Below are 19,790 nucleotides of genomic sequence, written 5' to 3' on the forward strand. Positions count from 1 at the left end.
CAAATTCAAACTACCCTACCAGCCAAAATAAGAAAAGCCAACTCTTCCTCATAATGATGTGATAAGGTTGGATGCATAGTCTGTCTATGCTGTTAGTCTGGAAAGGATCTGAGACTTCTCACCATCTGGGTGAAGAACATCAAAATTTTCATGCGTCATTTCAAGGTGGTGTCTATTTTACGGACCGGGCGATTTTTTTTTTGAACGAGGTTATGACTTAGAAAATTTATAGCACCAGTAATTTTCCGTAAATTCTGTTCAGGCACGTGTACTCCGGAACCAAACTGTGAACTTGGCCCCTTTCAGTCTACATGCACAGGATGGACTATCGAATCGTGGATGATGGAATAGCAGCGATGATGTGCTCTGGAGAACTTTGCGATAACGTAAGTTCAATGTTTACTAGGCAGCGGGAAATTTGACAACTTATCAAAGCGGCTACAGTAAATGCCGCCACAGTACTAATAGTAATAATAGGTTATTAAACGGCCACAGACTTTAACGTCAGCTCCATTTTGTACTATTGGGACAACCCTTCAGTTATAATAAGAAATCAGCTGCCACTTTAGTAAATTTCCCAGGGAAAGCCCCTTCAGCTAATGTAAAAGCTAATTAGCCAATTTCTGTATTAGTAGCTACAAGAAAGTGCTATAGGTACATGTAACAATTATTGTGTATCTACCTTAGGTAATATCATGGTACCTGAAGTTACTGTAAGCAGAAGCTACCAAAACATTAAAGTGTGCATCCTTTGCAGAAGGGCAAACACTGTGAGGTACTGTCACTGAAGCTTCAAACTGGGACGAGAAAGAGCAAAGTCCTTAGAATTCCGACTTCAAAGGTGTTTTTATGCTTTACTGTACACACATATTAAAACTAAATGTCACATCTGTAAAAGCTATTGTCATTGTCACAGATGGAAGTACACTTTGAGATGTTTTTTTTATGTTTTGTGGTCACTATAGTGTGTAAGTATTATTGAGTAACCTGTGTTATATTAAATTATGCCCGCAATTAAAATCTGCCCATGCCCGATATTATGTATATTCAACAAATTGTTTACCATTGGTGTACAGTATCAACTATGAAAAAGTCATGTATACAATGATCTCTAAAGTTAGTAGTTTCACCATTTTCCAGCATTCTGCTTACTTAAATTGATATTCTTGGATAGAGAATGTGACCTTTTTTGTATTGTTTGATTTTTACATCAAACTTTTAATGTGTAACGCTTTGCTTGCTTGCGAGCTTCTGCTACTTTTTTGGTGCGTGGACGTCCTTGTTGGGCTGGACCCCTGCCTTTTGTACCAAACTTCCGTCTACCTGTAGCTGTACTGTGGCTTGTACTTTAATAATTTTTCCTTTTCGAATCAAACCAGATTTCATAGACTTGGAAAATCCATCCTTTTCAGATCCAAAACTATGTAAAGCAGATGCTAGTCGAGCTTTGGATGGAAAAGAAGATAAACAGCTTAGAAACTTTTCGATTCCACTGTTCAGTTGAGGATCATCAACACAAAGACCATGCTTTAAAGCTTCAGCAATGTGGTCAATTGAACTGAATAACTGTGACCTTTTCTCTTCATCCTTGGTAGCATCATCGTACACTGTTTCTATTGGCTCGTCTTGTGCTCCTGCTCTAATAAGGTCCCAGCAGTTCTTTGAAAAATCTGGCTCATCTGGTTTGGGATTCGTTACTTCTTGATCTGGTGCACCATACATTTGTTGATGTAGAGATGAGTAAAAAGAGATGTCTTTTTCAGTATCATCACCCAATGCAAGTATTGCAAAGTTTCTGCGGACTGAAGGATTAACAGTAGGAACAAAATTCAAAGAAACTGAGTGATGTTGTTTAACTATTGCTGCTTGATGTACACAAGGAGATCCATCCATACCTTGTGGGCATGAACAGGTACATAGATCCATATCAACATTGTATTGTACATCAGGATCAGATTTGCTGGTCACTACAAACAGTACATCTGAATTGTCTTGCTTGATGATCTTGTTTGCCGGAATCATGGTGGCTTTCAACCCTTTGTATTTAGATGCTATGTAATGATCAAAACGGTTATGCGCCACACTCAACAATCTCCTCTTGTAGTACACTTCCATAGCATCTGTGACAAACTGAAACATCTGAACAAGATTATAGGCGTTAACCCTGCCAAATATAATCTCTTTCACAATGCGTATTCCAGCCTCTGCAATATTGTTGGTATGGTTACCTCTAACCAACAGTGATTTTCGGTAGCACAGTGCCCACTCCATTCGTTTCTGCCACCACTTTTCTATATAGCTCCGAAACTTTGGATACTGACGTACTAGTTCATTCTGGTTGAACTTCTTGTATAATTCATCTAGCTGTGATGCTGACTTGGCATATACCATTTCTTTAACTTGAGTGATTAACTCCTTTCGGTGGTGGTGGCGTATTTTGTTTTTCCCATCGTACAACCATGTCCAACAGCTCTGTAAAAAATGAAAAATGCAAATTAGTAATGTAGCTCCTGGCCAGACATTTTTAAGGGCATTACGCTCTGCTACACTATCATCAGTCATGATAACAGATGGACCATCTTAATTCCCATAGAATGCATTCACTGGCACAACTTCCTTGATCATTTGCATGGCTCTTTGAATTGTGTCCTGTTTTTCATCTGAGGTGATTGCTACAGCCAGTGGCAGTCCTCCAGCTGGACTACTGGTTGACAAAATGAAGAGAGAACAATTGTATTTTTCCAAACATGAAGTAGAATCACAGAATATCATCTCCCCAGATTGTTGAATTATCTCATGCACACGTGACATGAGGGGTGTACAAGCTACCAATACTAAAGGTTTACCATTAGCCATTTTTCTTCTTTTGCTTTTAGGGGGAGAAACACAATTTTCAATGTCACTGTCCTCATCTGATACTTCAGAGCTATCCCCAAACCTTTCAAATTTCTGAAGGAGTGCTTTCCCACCTTGACAGCTGTATTTATCATTGTAATCATTGACTTCTGCTTCTAAAGTAGTGAAAAGTTGTGGTCCATTGTCCATTGGTCCGTACACTGTAGAACGCCACTGTTGGTAAAGACGACTAACGTCGTGAACTTTAGGATTAGTTGAACAATCAGCCAGCTTTGTTTGAAGATTGTCATCAACTTCATCCATTAAAATGTTTTCATAGTAATGGTGGGCACTTGCTGCACTGTGACCTGCCAAAAACAGTTTAACATACCTTTCTTTTGTTTCAGCAGAAATAGGTCTAAAGCCTAGTGTGTGAGCTGAGTGTAGAAAATGATTGTGAGTAAAGTTAAACTGAAGGTGCCTTTATGAGAGGAACAGAAGTTGGCTTGTTGACTATGGAGTTCCTTTTTTGTAGGATTTTTAATTTTAAGAACAAGAGATGATGGACACCCGGTTTTCTTTTGTTGTACATCTTCCATCAATGGATTCAAGGTTTTTTTACATACCGCTTTAGCAGCTGATTGTTTTATGGAGAGAGGCTTTCTCTGATGTTGGCAGTGCATATCAGTACGCCACAGTATTCGCTTTAAGGATGGCTTGTATGTTCTGGTAACTCGATATGTGCATTTGCTATGATTGCACATTTTCCCAATCCACTTCTTTGCCTCTTCATCATTGTTAAGGTTAATTCTTATGGTAGCTGTAAATCTCAAATCTGGATATTCTTCTTTTGGAAGCTCATTGAACTCCTCAACAACGTAGGTGTACATTTCATCTGTAGGCATAACAGACTGAAGTGCATCTGGAAGATTATCCACTAGCTGGGCGAAAAGTTCCATGTCCGCTTGTAGGTAACGAGTATAAAATGTGCATGAAATTTGTCATTTCAGTCACATTTCATACTTAGAACATCAGTAGATTTCAATAAAGTTTCCTACAGAGGATAGAGAAAGATTTACTGCATCTAGAATGGTGCTGGAAACGAGGCAGTGAAGAAATGTACATTTAACACTGTGAAATGCATAGAGGATGTAAAAAATCCTGTAGCTGAAATCAACATTTTCTATATTGTGCATCTGCTTTATACTGTGCTAGTAATATAGCTAGCAATGTCTCGCTCCTGTGTTGCATTTACTACCCACAATACGTATTTCATTAATAAGTAAAAAAGCACATCATTTGTACAGCAACTATAATTTTCAGTTCACAAATTGAAATTCTTGACACCTTCAGGAATCTTTTTTTTCTGAGGGATGTTACATCACTAAAATTAATGTAGATTTGCTCTTTTACTTCTGTCCGTTGAGTGCAGCTTTCTTCTCATAATCTGTTTCATCACTAGTTATATATAGGTAGCATCTGTAAAAATGTTGTTACAATAAAAATATTGCTATGGCAATTTTTTCAGTGACAAACCTTGAATTAATGTATACTATTCCTTGTACAGTGTCATTCATAGCTTTCACAAGATCCAGCCATGATCACAGGTTTCTCCACTGCCTAACTTCAATAGACCACAAAATACTCATTTCCAAGAACTATAGCAGAACTTACTATATGATTTCATCTACAGTACTACCACAAGACATCATCAGCAGTCCAAGTTTTGAAAGCATCAGTAACTACTTTGTAACTTCCTTTGACAACTTTACGTAGCTAGGTGATGTTGATGGCAGATCCCACTGCCATGCAATGATAGATAACAAATTAATAACGAATCATGAATTAGCCACATCTTCTTACCTCACAATTGCTACAAATGCAGCTCTTCCTATATGTCTTTCTGCAAAGTTCCCTATGTCAGGGTAGCTTGCACTTGCAGTCATCTATAAAGTAATCACTGCCTGCTTCGAAGAGCTTTTGCTCAATATGCTTCACGCATCACTGTGGCGATTATTGTGAACACTTGGCACTTTTAAGTTAGTTTTAATATAGAAAAAGCTAGCTACCACCATTAGCAGGACACATGTGCATACATGGATTGCATTCCATCTTAAGAGCCTCTGTGATTGAAACTTACTTTGCTACATGCTTAATGCATGTTCCTGACATGTAGATATGTATTATAGTGCACACAATAGTTGCTAACAGGTGACTAGAAATTCATTTACAACGGAACAAAGTAATGTTATAGTTTAATATGTATTCAACCAAAAGCATTTAAAAGTAGGTCTACCAAAAAAGTCACCATTTAAGAAAGGTCCCTATTTAACAACTGGGTAAACCGGAGCAATGTGAGTAACCTTTATTGCTCCAGGAAGCAACAACAGCAACTGAGCGTCAACCCTGGCTGAAACCTTACAATTACCAAACTTTGATTGTGCCTACTAAAATTCATACATTTGATAGTGACAGACTGTTAGCAGCTATAGAAGTTTTTTTGTGATGCAAAATGTCTACAGGCCATGCTTACATGAATGAATAGCAAAGTGTATAAGTCCTTCCAAGCATAGGCGACACCAAGACACTAACAGCTGTTACTTCAAGCCACTAAATGGATATAGCCACTAATGAAATAATGTTAACAGGCTGTGGCGGATGCCCAGTATGGAAATTCATAGAGTAGATTACTAAGCTACACTTCACTGCCTGCTTTGAAGAGCAATGTGTTTCACATATTGCTGTGAAAAAATTGTGAACACTTGGCACTTTAAACACATAAAGCTGCAGCTACCACCATGCAGGATCAGGTAACACAGTTAAGCAGGACACATGTACATAGATGGATTGCATTCCATCTTACGGGCCTCTGAGATTAAACTCTTACCTTGCTGACATGATAGAATTTTGTTCACACATTGCTGCTAACTAGTGCTAAGAGGTATTTAACCAAAAGGTCTACCAAAACATTTAAAAATAAAGTTATGTGTAATTCTTCAACTCTATGAATATGACCAATTAGCTGCCACCACCCTTCTCACTCATGCAGTTTCTTAGCAAATAGCTAATTTTAGGAGAACTTTATTCCTCATGCAAGTCCTTGCACATTACTAGCTACTAGTTACATGTGAATGATGATCACATCTAGTTGGTCTCATAATGTTATTAAGGCATACAGGTCTCCAAATCTGTATAGTAAATCTGTGAACTAATGTGATACTAGCTTTAGACCACCATATGAGAGTGCTGTAATCCAAACATTTTGTTTCTTACAACATCATAATTCTTGCACTGATAGAAGCCATTTAACTGTAAACCAACATTGCAATTAATAAACCATCTAAGTGTCATTAGTGTTTTTTCCTGCAATAAAGTTCTACCAATAACCTCTTGTACCAAGAGTCCATACTATAAGACTTCTTTATTATGAACTATTGATAGTACACATATACAATCAAAAATCAGTAATTTATTGTTATGCATTACATACACTTGTCAGAAAGTTCCCAGTGGCAGTGACACAAAGACTAACACCTGTTGGTTTGACAATTGCAACCATCCACTATAGGATTGCGGGAGAGACTATACCACAGTTGGCTGTGGAGCCTCAACAGAGACTAGGGGAGGCCACAACATTACAGTATACTGTGTTAACGTTGTCCATGACTGACCAAAGAGTTGAGATTAGCCATATTGTATATTGTCAATGTAGACTTGCGTGCATCATGTATCAGGTAATGTAGACAGTACGATGTAGCTAATGTACACAGAAACTAGCTATATGTAAAATGATGTGATATCATCATAGCTAAGTTGATAGCTTGCTTCAGTTATAAAATTAATGTAAAGCAACATTACAATAATATGTCACCTGAGCGATAACCGGGAATGCTAGGATGGTATCAACTTAGTCACTGCACTGTAGCTATGTTACACATAATCACCCACATAACTGTAAAGGCATATATTCCCATTCCTTATATATACACTAGGAGAAATTTTTATGGTGTACATGTATAATATTCATAGCCACTTACATTTCCTTTATTATTATATTCATGAAATGCACTATTTCTTTTTTATCTCCTGGCAACCAAGTGCAGGTTATTTTATCGTAGTAATCAGTACCTTTCCACAAGTCCAGGTATATCATTGTAGTATACATTAAAGTACATAGCATGAAGATGGTGAACCGCTGAAACAGTAAGTAAAGCCATCGCTAGATATTTACTAAAATAAACACTTTGTCACAATGCCATACTCCCTAGCTGTCTGTCACTATTCATGACAAATTCTAACATCTATATTGTACAAAGACACAAAGTGTAATACACAATTAAGGCCATAAATTCATGCAATATTTACCTTGGCATACAATACATAACTATCTAGCTCCGTGTGTTGACTGTTTACATTGTCATGTTGAAAGCCCTAAAGGGTTGAGTATCATCACTGTATGCCATAGCTTCTTTTTTCTGTAGCACGGTAAGTCACTGAGAAATATGGTGTAGTTGATTTAGATACAATTCTGGCATCACATAAAGTTAATTTTAAAAGTAAAATAGAGCTTCCTTAGTATAACAATTCATATACCACTAAAATGTTATTGCAGCAGTATAATATGGGTTACAGTGTTACACATTGTTGTAGAGACACTCTGTTATATGATGTTGAAAGCCTATGTTGTATTGAGAACCAAGTTTTGGCTCAGTATTACACTGAGCTAAACACAAGAAACCTGCAGTATCCATTTGATCAGTTTACAGCTGCATTTTCACTAGTCATGAATGTGGTGAAAATCTTAATACTGATTTTATCTACATTTCTTGTAAATGTTAAAACAATTTACTGCAATGTGACACTAACAAGAAATTGTACAGAAAATTTTCAAAAACATTTCCTGCATGATAATTCAAATAGGAAATTCTAAAGGAAATCATTAAAAAAATTTCCTACATGCTGACACAAGCAGGACATCTTACTTTTCGTGCAGTGATCCCAGCAAATTGGTTTGCTGTTGTACCTGTAACTTCGTGTGACAACATCAAATTTACTTTGTTTATCGGTTATAGTCAAAGAGTTCTCCATTGATGCATCTAACTCTTCATATGGTTGGTTAGAAAGATCCATGCTTGGCTTTTCACATTTAATGTGGTGCGGATTCGAAACAAAGCAACCAATCTCTTCACTTGCCAGTGCTTCACCCTTTAATCATAAATACCAGTGTAACATTTTTTCACTATTTGTTATATTGCTATGGAGTAGGGATAAATTCTTTTGAAACTATAGCTATAGACAGTACTTGAACTTTTCTGTGAGCTTACCACATGCATAGACACACCAGAAACATCTTAGGCAGTTTTACCTCGATATATAGTTAGTTGGGTAATATAATCTAAGTCAAATACTGTAAGTGCAGACTGTCTAAGTGGTTTACCTACGTATACATACATGTACACAGTTACAAAAATTAAAATTACCTGTGTAAATAAAAGCAAATCTGAGTCCACAGGTGACAAATTGGAAGGGGTAGAGATGTTTAAGTCTTCATCAGGTGGAACATCAGTAACATCACATTCGCTTGTTATGGCATCATTGCCATCAAAAAAGACAGATCCTTTTTGGTTGAGCAATGAATTTTGTTGTAATTCTACAGCCGTGGTATAGCGGATTTCTTTCATGTCATTCTACAAATAGCATAGAACAGGAATTACAAAACTATATTAGAAAGAAATCGGTACTTATGAAACTAATGCAGCACAAAAATAGTTTAACATTTCATAAATAAATATTTTGGTCACAAAAAATGAGATCAGTAAGCAAAATATGTTGAGTTTAACATTATTAGTTTTTGTTATGATGGAGAGAAATATAGGTGACAATAATTAATAAGGATTTCTTAAATTTCTTGCTTTTGATTCAATTTATTATGAATTTTTCACTTTTCAATATTTCTTGTTTTTCAAACAATTGAATTGCATGATTTGTATTCGAAACGTATAGCTGCTGCTGCAGTAAACAGTAATTATAAGAGCCTTTTATAGGACACATGCCTGTGTAAAGCAAAAGCTTTTGTTAAAAACCAAGCACCTTGCATAAGAAAGCATAAATACCCCACGATCATCATTCGAAGTTTGTGATGGAATGTCCTGTGATTGCGCATATGAATGTATATAGCACATATGAATAATTTGCATCACCTGAGCAACAAAGAAATTCCAACTGTCCCACTCTATTGTAACATCATCAACTGTGGCTTGAGATGCCTCTAAAATATTCCTGTAGTTTAAGATATGAGTAAATGATAGTTAAAGCAAGCTAATTTCTATAGAATTCTGAATTTGCAATGAAGCACTGGTAAATGATACTTTTAGATTATTAGCATGGAAAATGGTCCACTATTACTGCTAGCAATTAAGCTTACTTACAATCACATGTATGTATGGTAATGTACCTACCGGCATTTATTGAATAGTTCATCAGCCGATCTCCAGATTGAATCATAATATGTCATTACTTTCATAGACGGTACAACAACCTGTAAAGGTAACCGATTATAGCTGGCCACATAAAGTTAATTGTTAGTTAACGCATCCAAAATTTAAAGTTTGTGGGTGGGTATTTCAAATATTTAATCAATTTTTTTTAAATCTGAATGAACTGTGTTTACTAGAAAAAGTTAAAAAGTAATAAAACCAGTTACAAGTTGTGACGTTACACATGTTGTAAACAGTACATAGTATTAGCTCTTTTCTATCCTTGCCAGCCAGGCATTTCACTGTTGGATTGGTATACTATTCTGATAGAGGTTGACTACCGTCATGTTGTCCAGAAGAATAATCTGTACATAAGTCAGCTAGAGTAGATGACTCAGAATATGAACAAATATCACAGCACGAGAGCAAAAAAATTAATGTTGATGCGGCTATGAAAAATATGATGCAGGCAATGATGAGAGACTAAAAAATTACATTTATGTAGCCTTATAGTATACATTATTTATTTGTACATACCATTAAAGCCCAATGACATGCTTTCACATTTAGTGGAATCAGTACCAAGTCACATTCTAGAAGATTTCTCATCTGTAATACATTATATATGAATGTGAATAAAGCATAAAAATACCTTTTTAAACCAGCGTTCTAAAGACTTTGCTCCTTCTCATTCTAATTTTCCTAAGGTGAAGGTTGACAGTATACCTCACAGTGTTTGCCCTTCTGCAAAGGATGCACACTTAATGCTTGAACCAGACAAAACAGAAATTTTAATGGGACAAAATTTTGGCATTTTCACTCGTGAAGGAATTTGGTAGATAATAAAGTGGTGAATGCTTGGGTCATGTTGCATTATCTTAGCTAATATTGGCAAAAGTATTTTGGGAAATTGAAAGCTTTTGCCAAACTCGCCAAATTTTTATCCCACCAAAATTTTGGATCGCATGGCATACACATTAGATACTAACTTTGCTAGCTTCTTCCTTCAGTAACTTCAGGTACTGTGATATAACCTAGAGTGTAATTATTAATACTGTGTAAAATCTCACAAGGAGTGTAACAACACAGATAATTATACAAATATGACTGTGTTAGCTCCATAAAAATGGGATAAATGCTCTATGTATTCATTAACTAGTTAATCATTACTAATGGCTCTGCATGACAGATTGTTCCAAGGTGGAGGGTACAAAAGTTTACACAAGTAAAATGCTGGTTGAAAGGATGGAGTTACGGTAGTGGTAGGTGCCCCTGAGTAATGGCAATTTGTGGTACTAGACTTGTTGAAGTTGCTACCAAGCTTCTTTTAATAACGTACTTTAAGGCTGTCTAGACTCTAAGATACTACACATATAGTAGACACGCAACATCAAACTACACATTGTTGCATGCAGACTGCAGCTCAGCTACAGTATAGCACATTCATGTAGCTACTACGTATAATAGGAATTGGCTTTGCACGTTGCATGCTTTTACAGCAGTAGCTAATTAGCTGAAGGGAAATTTACTAAAGTGGCAGCTGATTTCTTATTATAACTACTTCAGTACTGACTGCTTCCAATCGAGGTAGCTACATTCGTCGAGCATCATCGCACGTGCCACAACTGTACTCCAACAGATTCATCCACAGTCCGGTAGAGCTAATACTTTAGTGCAAATACAAACGTTAGCCACAGCCTGTGCTGCAGTCCTAGCACACTGCTGACAGGATGACGTATTCACTCACTTCACTCGGCGAAATTCAAATGCCATGTATTGCACGAAATCCCACCTGTCTTGCATGCTAGTAGAACTTGTAAGCTTGACTGATCCACCTGACTGACTGACAAAGTAAAAACAGACTGCACTGCCGTACGTACAAAGGTCCAGTGTGATCGACTCGATAATGGTACATTTATTTAGCTAACACTTTATCACCTCGTAGGCAGTAGGTTCATAGCGTCATCTGGTCTCCTTTGTTACTTGTGAGTTGTGACTCCTGCCGAGGAGAAGCGGGTCACTCTTTTTAGATTCAAAAATGTTCTATCACGCTAAATATAGAAGTATGTCTCTAATATTTACTAATATTTTCGTTCGATGGATTCACGAGCGAGTTGAATGTTGTGTGTGCGCATTCACTAGCAACCCCTGGTGATATGTCACGCTACAGATGGTACCCCGCCCCAAGTGGTCCGGCCGGACCAACTAGCGCACTTCAGGCTGTCCGGCCGGACCATGTGAAGTTGCGTCAAGTGGTCCGCCCTGCTTCAATTGGTCCCCCCAATGAAACAGCTGTATAGAGGCCGGTTAGATATGGGTTACTTGTTCGTTACCGGAAAACTCAGTTATGTGGATGTTACAGTCGATTGCAGAATTCTTGAAAAATCAATTCCGTACCGTGAATATTTCCGTAGGTCACGTGAAGTCGAAAAAACGCGCGACTAGCTATTTGAACATAGGATATCACGAGGGATATCAGCTAGCTATGTCCCTTTCAGCGAACTGTGTACGCACAGCACCTTATAGTGAATCGAAGATATTCGTTGGCGAATTGTGTGGCAACGCCTCTCGAAAGGATTGTTGTTCGTGGAAATAGCAGAAAGATTAGATGTGTCCATCAGCACTGTATGTAGAGTTTACAAACTCTTCAAGGAAACAAATGCAGTTGACCCTAAGTCACGTTGCAAACCAAGGCTTCATACAAGACAAATGGATATGCAATTAGAATTGTATGTGATAGGATATGTGCTCGAGCATCCAGGCATATACTTGTTTGAGCTGTGTCGGAAAATTCAAGATGCATCAGGAGTACAGGTTTCTAAGAGTACCATTTGTAGATTGTTGAGAAGACACGGATTTACTCGTAAGAAGCTTCAGCAAATTGCACTCCAGCAATCCACATTGTTAAGGGGCAAATTTATGGCAACCACTATGCTATACAAAAGGGAACAATTTGTATGGTTGGATGAAACAGGCTCAGATAACCGCACCTATTTGAGAAAGTATGGGTATGCAATTAAAGGTGAAAGACCAAGGTGTCGTCAATTACTTTGCCGTGGTGAAAGGATATCTGCTATAGCTGCCCTTTCTACAGATGGGTTGGTTGCTGCTGAAGTCATGAAGGGTACAACAAATGCGAACACTTTTTGATTTTGCAAGGGGGAGCCTTATTCCTAACATGCACCCATTCAATGGTTCAAATCCAAAATCCATTGTAATTATGGACAATTGCTCCATTCACCATGTACAAGAGGTCATCAGTTTGTTTCAGACAACTGGGATACTTGTGATGTTTCTTCCTCCATACAGCCCCGATTACAATCCAGTAGAAGAAGCTTTCAGTTATGTGAAGTACTATTTGAAGAGACATGAAAGTTTAGTGCAAGCAATACCAGATAAAACACCTGTAATAAAGTCAGCCTTACATAGCATTACAGCTGATTTAGCGTGTTCTTGGATTGATGACTGTGGTTACTCATAGTAGTTATATGAACAAATACATTATAAGTATACATGTCTTGCTCAATGTATGCTGAATAAGTATCACAAATCTAACTAACTGATAAGAGATAGCCTAAATATAAACACAGTATATGTGGACACATGCACATCAAAACTTGTAGATATCACTTAGAATTGTTTCCTGCAACCTTTCATACTGGTCAGATGTGATATTACCTTTATCAAGCAGCTCCCCTAGTTGCTGGAGTTGCTGAATACACTCAGTACGAAGATTGATTCTCTTCCCTGGTGATATGCCAACCACAGTAGGAACAGAAGTGGCATTAGTAGTAGAATTGGTCAGAACTGAGTTACTTGATGTACTCTCAGACACTCTTTCATTATCTTTCTTCTTTTTACCTCTAAAAAATGGGTAATCTGGGGGTTCATCATACGAGCTCTGCTTCCCAATCTGTATTAATTGTGCCCAAGCATGGTACTGCTCTGCTGTGTACTTCTTCCCATGCTTATCTTTCAACTTCAACAATATTTCCTTGGCCTCATCTATTTTACCTTCTATCTCGGTGGTACACTTTGTACGTTTTTCATCGGCATGACCAGCAGTATCATTGCTGCGCTTCTTACTGACTGCTCCTCCCTTACCAGGCAGAAAGCACCAAAGAAGAATCTCTTTTTTCGTGCTGTAAGCTTCATACATATCTTGTAAATCTTCACAACAGGTAATCCAACGCTGTTTACCCTTGTATCCATGTCCAGGTTCCATATACCCCACCTGTACCTCATCACAGGCACTTAACTCGATGTATGACTCTTTAAGCTTCATGGTCAGTTGCTCAGGAGTCTTGAACTTAACATGTGTCCGCCACTTTTCAACCCGGTATTCTGACTTTCGGTTAGGGTTGATCAATTTCACTGAATAGCACGTATCAACTGTCTCACAATCATCCTCTTCGTCACTTAATATTGGCATAGGTGAACCGTTGTTACTTTCCACTTGCACCTATTGAAAGTGATAAACTTGTCACATTGCGCGCCAGTTATGCCGCCAAAAATGTTCTCAATACCTTGCCGCTTTCACTTGAGACTTCACTGGTTGATTCTCCAGTCGTGGAAATGCTAGTCTGAGAAAATGAACCGTTACAATGGTAATATATCCCCATGTAATTGGAATCTGTCCGAGGATCCATTACTCCGACAACGACACTCGTGCATGCACGTGACCTACGGAAATATTCACGGTACGGAATTAATTTTTCAAGAATTCTGCAATCGACTGTATCAGTAGCTTTCCGGCACACCGCTGCCTTTGATGATCGTGTCGAAAGGAGTTCAAAGGTGACTGGCAGCTGTCGACTCAGCCATATTTTATATTTATACGGTTGATCTACAGTCTAAACACGTGTCAGTTGCTGAACAGCGACTGTTGTCCTCGACTGTTGGCGTGACTTTACTTGATTCAAGTTTATAGCTGTACTGATTCGGCTGAGGGCTCGTCACTTTAACTCGCACTTTAAGGACGCTTAGAGCAGTATTTGTAACAGTTCAGTTTAAGGATGATGGCGGATGGCTCCGCTAACCCTGCTGGTCACAGTAGCAGCAGCCAATGTACGGAGTCGGAAGATAGTCGTGGAGAGATTGAGAGACAACTGCACGAGGATGTTTTACTGTATCTTCAAGAGCAGAGGTACAGACAAGAGTGTACAAAGAACGAGAAGAGGTGTATTAGAAGAAAGGCAATGAGGTACACTTTAGAAGATGGAGCGCTTCTGTACACCAAACAGGACAAGACCAAGGTAAAGATTTACTATTATAATGCATCATGTATGCATAGGACGGAGGTGGAGAAGCCAGCATTAGGAGGCCGTGGCATAGACTCCCCGAGTCGGGCTTACTTTCTATAATTGTAGAAAGAAAGTGGCTCAGCCACTTACTCTAATAGAACAGTCAGTTGCTCTAATAGAGCAGTCACACTTAGAAACTGCGAATGCAGCTGCCAACGTATAAGCCATTGTATTTACAGTCTACCACGTGTCCCATGGTTCCTTTCTGTTATTTATTACATCTGGCTAGCTTCCAGATAATTGTACTATGAAAACTTAAACATATAGTTATGTTTCTGTCTCCCTGCCATATTTATTATTTGTTTAATCACAGTAACCCTGAGTACAGAAAGCAAACCTATGAGTCAGGAATAAACTTTTGCAGTAGTGACTATATGGCTTCCAAACTTTTCACTTAAACAGGGTGGGTCAACTGAAATAAAGTTTTGGACCATTTTAGTGAATTGCTATGCACAGCTGAATAAACAAAATTGTCACTGTTCTGTTGGAGTGGCTGGCTGCTATAGAGTATTTCTGAACTTTTGCAAAATCAATGCAAAACATACATATAGTGCAACCTCTGGTAAATGAAACAGAACTGATTCAGTTTCCACTGAAATAAGAAGTTCTTTTCGTTCAGGGTGTTATGGTTCCGGTACTTGGTAGCCACCTAGTTTGCATGGCCTGCTGTTGTCTACATGGACAAATTGCTTGGTGTGATAATTTCTCTTTTAGTTCAAGACCCTATTGACTTTCTAATTCTAAGTTGTATAGAGCTGTAGGGCCATATATAGCTGCTGACTCAGCATACTATAATGCAGTGTATGTGACTGGTAATACAAGTGTATGGTTTGTATAGGTCAGATACATACTAGACCCGAAAGAGAAAGAGCGGATATTGCGAGGTTGTCATGTACACCCTACATCAGGTCACATGGGGACAAAGAAGACACAGGCAAGGATTATAGAACGCTACATGTGGCAAGGAGTAGGAAAGGATGTAAAAGCATTTGTAAGTACATACCTATACAGCTATACCTTGGGGGTATACATATATGCGGAAGTATATCATGCAGTTGATGCCTTGCAATTTAGAATAGCAGACTAATACTCAGCTTTCACAATACGTATACCAAACAGCTATGTAATTTGGTTGCTTATTGCAGTATGATGCCCCTGTTACATCTTTTTGGTCTTGTCAGTTTTACTTTATGATAATGTTGTAGACATATATAATAATTATGATTATGTTGAAAATTTACCCTGCTTACATGCTTCTATACCACTTGCAACTGCAGTATTCTGTTTTCTAAATAGCTACATAAATGAAAAATGACCCAATTATATCAATCAACATGTTGGAGTTGCTATAGAACTGTACTGCAAAACTCTATTAATTTTATATGCTTTCAGGTTGTAAAGAACAATGGTTTACCATGCACGTATACATAATGCCTTTGCACAAGATGCAAAATATTTCATCAGTAATAAACTTGCATCATCACATTTTTCTATACATCTAAGGTGAAGGAATGTGATGTGTGCCAACGGATGACAAAGAAAATGGACACAGGGGTACCAGAACTTAACCCTATTCCAGTTGTAGCAACTTGGTACCACATTGGAATAGACTTTGTCGGACCACTAAAGCACAAGTCCACTCAAGGAAATTGCTATATTCTGACAGTAGCAGACTACTTTAGCAAGTTTGTGCAGGCATTTGCTTGCAGCAATAAGGAATCCTCAACCGTGTTTAGTGCTTTGTTTAAGGTATATATATATATATATATATGTTGTGTGTATAATGCACATATTTACTTAAAGTTTGCAAACACTTGGACGTATAGACTAATACAGAACTACAGTATATGTTTGTTAAAGCAGCTATATAATATGGGTCGGAAAAGAGTTGTATAGCCAGTTATGTGGGCCGTTTAACCCGTATTCTCCCAGCATACCAATTCCAGTATTCATTTTCTACGTCTAATTGAAACATTTTGTATAGCTGTATGAAAACCTTTGGCTAAATCACTTATCTTAGCAAGATGTGAATCTTGCTTACTTGGATGTCAATAGATTAGCTTTAGTATTCCTATCCTTTCACGCGGCTGCTGAAACTTATTAATTTTGTCATAGCTTCATCATAAAGGATCCTTTATAATTAAGCCTATCACAATCCTATGCTATGATCACCAAAATATTTTGACTTGGTTACTGGATGGTAGAAAAGTAGCTAGATAGAGATGGTAGAGAAGCAGCTAGGTGCTGAAAATTTCAACTTGATTGCTTATTGTATGTAGGAGTATGTAAAACAACTGCACAATATTTGGGAGATTACGGAATACAGAATAACCGTGCAGAAGTAATACATGTACTTTGAATGTTTGTCATTAATGTGAAACTGTGAATGCAGTTAATAACATCCACAGGTGTCCAAATTGACTTAAAGAATACTTTTGTATGTTGCATCTAATTCTGTTTCCATGCAGTAACAATAAAACAATGCAAAATAAAATCTACTAATACATTCGGAAAAGTTCACACATATACATGAACACACACACGCACACACACACACACACACACACACACCCAAGACAAAGCAATGTATTATAGTGTGCTGCAAAAATGTAATTAAATACTAACAGAATGAAGTAGTCATTATAACCCAAGCAGCCACCAGAACCATGCAATTCAAAGTGTACCATGTTATTTACTTGCATATTACATACTTTACAGTTATTCATACAGTTTGGATTACCAAGAGTAATTACTTCTGATCAAGGAAGTGAATTTAACAATCGCCTTGACAAGAAATTGATGAAGATGATGAAAATTGACCACCGTTTGACTACCCCTTACCATCCTCAGGTAACTACTACTCTACTATCCTATATTATATGCTATGTTGTAACTAATCAACATTAATAGTTGCATGGTAAAGAAATGCATAGTGCTATAATATGCATATTTACCTTATGCACTTTAAGTAGATACAACTGTATTATGTGTCTGTTGTAGGCAAACGGCTTGGTTGAGCATTTTAACCAGACCATCCAGAATATGCTGGTAAAGTTTGTTAATGAGAAAAAGGAACTCTGGGAAGATTATTTAGACACCTGTGTTTTTGCTTACAATACTTCTAAACACGAGTCATCAAAATATTGCCCTTTTGCTGTGATGTTTGGACGACAAGCTCTGTTACCTGTTGAAATTCAATATCCCAAAGAAGAAGATATCGTACAGCACTTGGATCATAATGATGAAGTTATAGAACAACATTTCATTCATCAAACAAAAGTAGCACAAATTGTGAAGGAGAACATACTCACTGCTCAAAAGCGTCAAAAACAAGTGTATGACAGGAAGCACCATAACCCAGCTACATTCAAAGTTGGAGCATTGGTTCTTAGAAAAGATATGAAGAGGAAAAAGCGGGCTGGTGGAAAAATGGATTATAAGTGGCAGGGTCCTTATAAAGTTGTGAAGTCTGTTGGTAAAGGAATTTTTCAGATCCTAAACACCAATGACATTAAACAGACTTTAAAAGTCCATGGTACACATTTCAAATTGTTCTATCCACCCAAGAAGGTATATGCATGTATGTGCGGCACACAGGTGTGTGTTTATGTAAGTTATAATTGTATAGGCAACTGGTTGTATCTCAACATCTCATGAAGAAAGTGATAATAGTGGCAACACATCTGTCAGAAGTGGAAAAGGATCCATTTCACATGATCCTAGTGCCAGTGTGAGCGACAAAGTAAGAACTTATAACTGCATGTTAATTGATGTAATATTATCTTGCAATACATAGGAACCATGCAACTCGATATCCCAGTATGATGACAATATCAAGACTGACCAAATAGAGGAGGACAACACATCAGTTGTTACTCACAATACTTGTACACATACTTCAAAATCTCACAACCCAACAGTGTCCATTATCTCACATGAACCTAGTGCCACCAAAAGTGATAAAGTAAGATTATTTGATACTATACTGTAATATTTATATCATGTACATGTTATAGGATCCCATCTTGACATCTCAGTGTGATGAAGATACTAAGACCAAAATTTTGGACCAAATGGATGATGGCAACATATCAGTGCTCCTACATGCTCGTACATCTCATGATCAGAGTGACTCTTCTTCAAGAAAGTCCATTTCTTATGATCCTAGCAGCATCATGAGTGACAAAGTAAGTAATGTATAGGCTTATTGCCAAGCATGGTAACTATGGTTGTAGTGCAGCCAGCATACATACTTTGAGTAGTTTTAATAAGCTCACTGATTTGCTGGTTACATAGCTACTGTAGCATACTATATACACCCACGTGGAATTCTATATGAGTACATGTAATAGGAACCCAGCTATCCCAGTTTGATATCACGATTGGATGAGGAAGATATCACTCACTATAAAGATCTAGTACGAATGAATAAGGAGCAAGGGCACAATGTATCAGTTGCTATTAATGTGGTTAGAGGTTCCTCCAATTCGTTCTTCACATATCTTACTAATGTCTATTTTCAGAATTGCCCATTGGTTTACAGTTCCCCCAAACAAGCAGGAGGCTACGTCCCAGAGTTTGGCAGTTTTAGTGCACCTGCGCTATCACCTATTTACAGCCAAAAACTGGAACACAATGAATTTAAAATAACGCCTACATCTGATAAAGGTAAATTGTGATAGCTGGAAAAACATCACAACAGTTCCAATAGGAAAGAGGGTTGTTGATATGATATTCTCACCACCAAAGCACATTGTTACCAAGAGAAAGCTGAATTTCTCTGATAGTCCTGATACGAATTCAGTTAAGCCATTGAGACGACGTCGCAAGCTTATAAAGGTTGTATTTTGTTGTGATAATTCCTTGACAGCTATTGTAATTATTGTGTGCTTACCATTACACAGAGATGTGAGGAGTTTCAGAAAAACACCGTAACAAAGCCTCCTACAATAGCGGAACCATCAGTGGTAGCACCTATGATTGCGACAACAACAGAGACAGTGGAATCCAAGATAACAGCCACACCTAACGTAACAGCTACAATGTCTACAGCAGTAACAGGAATGATTAATACAGCCGGAGCCAACAATGGAAGCATCATACCACTTACAGCCTATGTATGTTTTTGTGCTGTGGTACATATGACTCATATATATACATACAGGATCAGCTAATA

General features: G+C 37.7%; 4 protein-coding genes and 1 long non-coding RNA gene across 5 annotated transcripts; 2 read left to right on the forward strand and 3 right to left on the reverse strand.

The window, feature by feature from the left end:
* Positions 1–4,085: 4,085 nt before the first annotated feature.
* LOC136261402 (uncharacterized) lies at positions 4,086–4,818 on the reverse strand. The gene is made up of 4 exons (XR_010703884.1): positions 4,699–4,818; positions 4,510–4,637; positions 4,372–4,459; positions 4,086–4,314 (listed from the first exon to the last, which is right to left on the reverse strand). It is a non-coding gene; the product is annotated as an uncharacterized lncRNA (long non-coding RNA).
* A 1,806-nt stretch (positions 4,819–6,624) lies between these two features.
* Positions 6,625–11,362, reverse strand: LOC136261970 (uncharacterized). Its single transcript, XM_066056069.1, has 10 exons — positions 11,250–11,362; positions 10,301–10,345; positions 9,964–10,055; positions 9,849–9,920; positions 9,294–9,373; positions 9,036–9,114; positions 8,316–8,522; positions 7,818–8,040; positions 7,201–7,328; positions 6,625–7,136 (listed from the first exon to the last, which is right to left on the reverse strand). The coding sequence occupies exons 4-9, from the start codon at positions 9,918–9,920 to the stop codon at positions 7,285–7,287; spliced, it is 705 nt and encodes a 234-aa protein (XP_065912141.1). The 5' UTR covers positions 9,964–10,055; positions 10,301–10,345; positions 11,250–11,362; the 3' UTR covers positions 6,625–7,136; positions 7,201–7,284.
* Positions 11,363–12,020: 658 nt separating this feature from the next.
* Positions 12,021–12,461, forward strand: LOC136261152 (uncharacterized). Its single transcript, XM_066055125.1, has one exon. The coding sequence runs from the start codon at positions 12,021–12,023 to the stop codon at positions 12,459–12,461; it is 441 nt and encodes a 146-aa protein (XP_065911197.1).
* A 316-nt stretch (positions 12,462–12,777) lies between these two features.
* LOC136262058 (uncharacterized) lies at positions 12,778–13,967 on the reverse strand. The gene is made up of 2 exons (XM_066056198.1): positions 13,838–13,967; positions 12,778–13,773 (listed from the first exon to the last, which is right to left on the reverse strand). The coding sequence occupies exons 1-2, from the start codon at positions 13,958–13,960 to the stop codon at positions 12,922–12,924; spliced, it is 975 nt and encodes a 324-aa protein (XP_065912270.1). The 5' UTR covers positions 13,961–13,967; the 3' UTR covers positions 12,778–12,921.
* Positions 13,968–14,207: 240 nt separating this feature from the next.
* On the forward strand, positions 14,208–19,788 carry LOC136261153 (uncharacterized). Its single transcript, XM_066055126.1, has 12 exons — positions 14,208–14,566; positions 15,453–15,605; positions 16,118–16,363; positions 17,333–17,464; positions 17,615–18,184; positions 18,243–18,356; positions 18,411–18,578; positions 18,631–18,801; positions 18,967–19,083; positions 19,138–19,282; positions 19,326–19,453; positions 19,519–19,788. The coding sequence occupies exons 1-12, from the start codon at positions 14,327–14,329 to the stop codon at positions 19,786–19,788; spliced, it is 2,454 nt and encodes an 817-aa protein (XP_065911198.1). The 5' UTR covers positions 14,208–14,326.
* Positions 19,789–19,790: the final 2 nt, after the last annotated feature.

This window comes from Dysidea avara, chromosome 7, assembly GCF_963678975.1.
Source record: "Dysidea avara chromosome 7, odDysAvar1.4, whole genome shotgun sequence".
NCBI lineage: Eukaryota > Metazoa > Porifera > Demospongiae > Dictyoceratida > Dysideidae > Dysidea > Dysidea avara.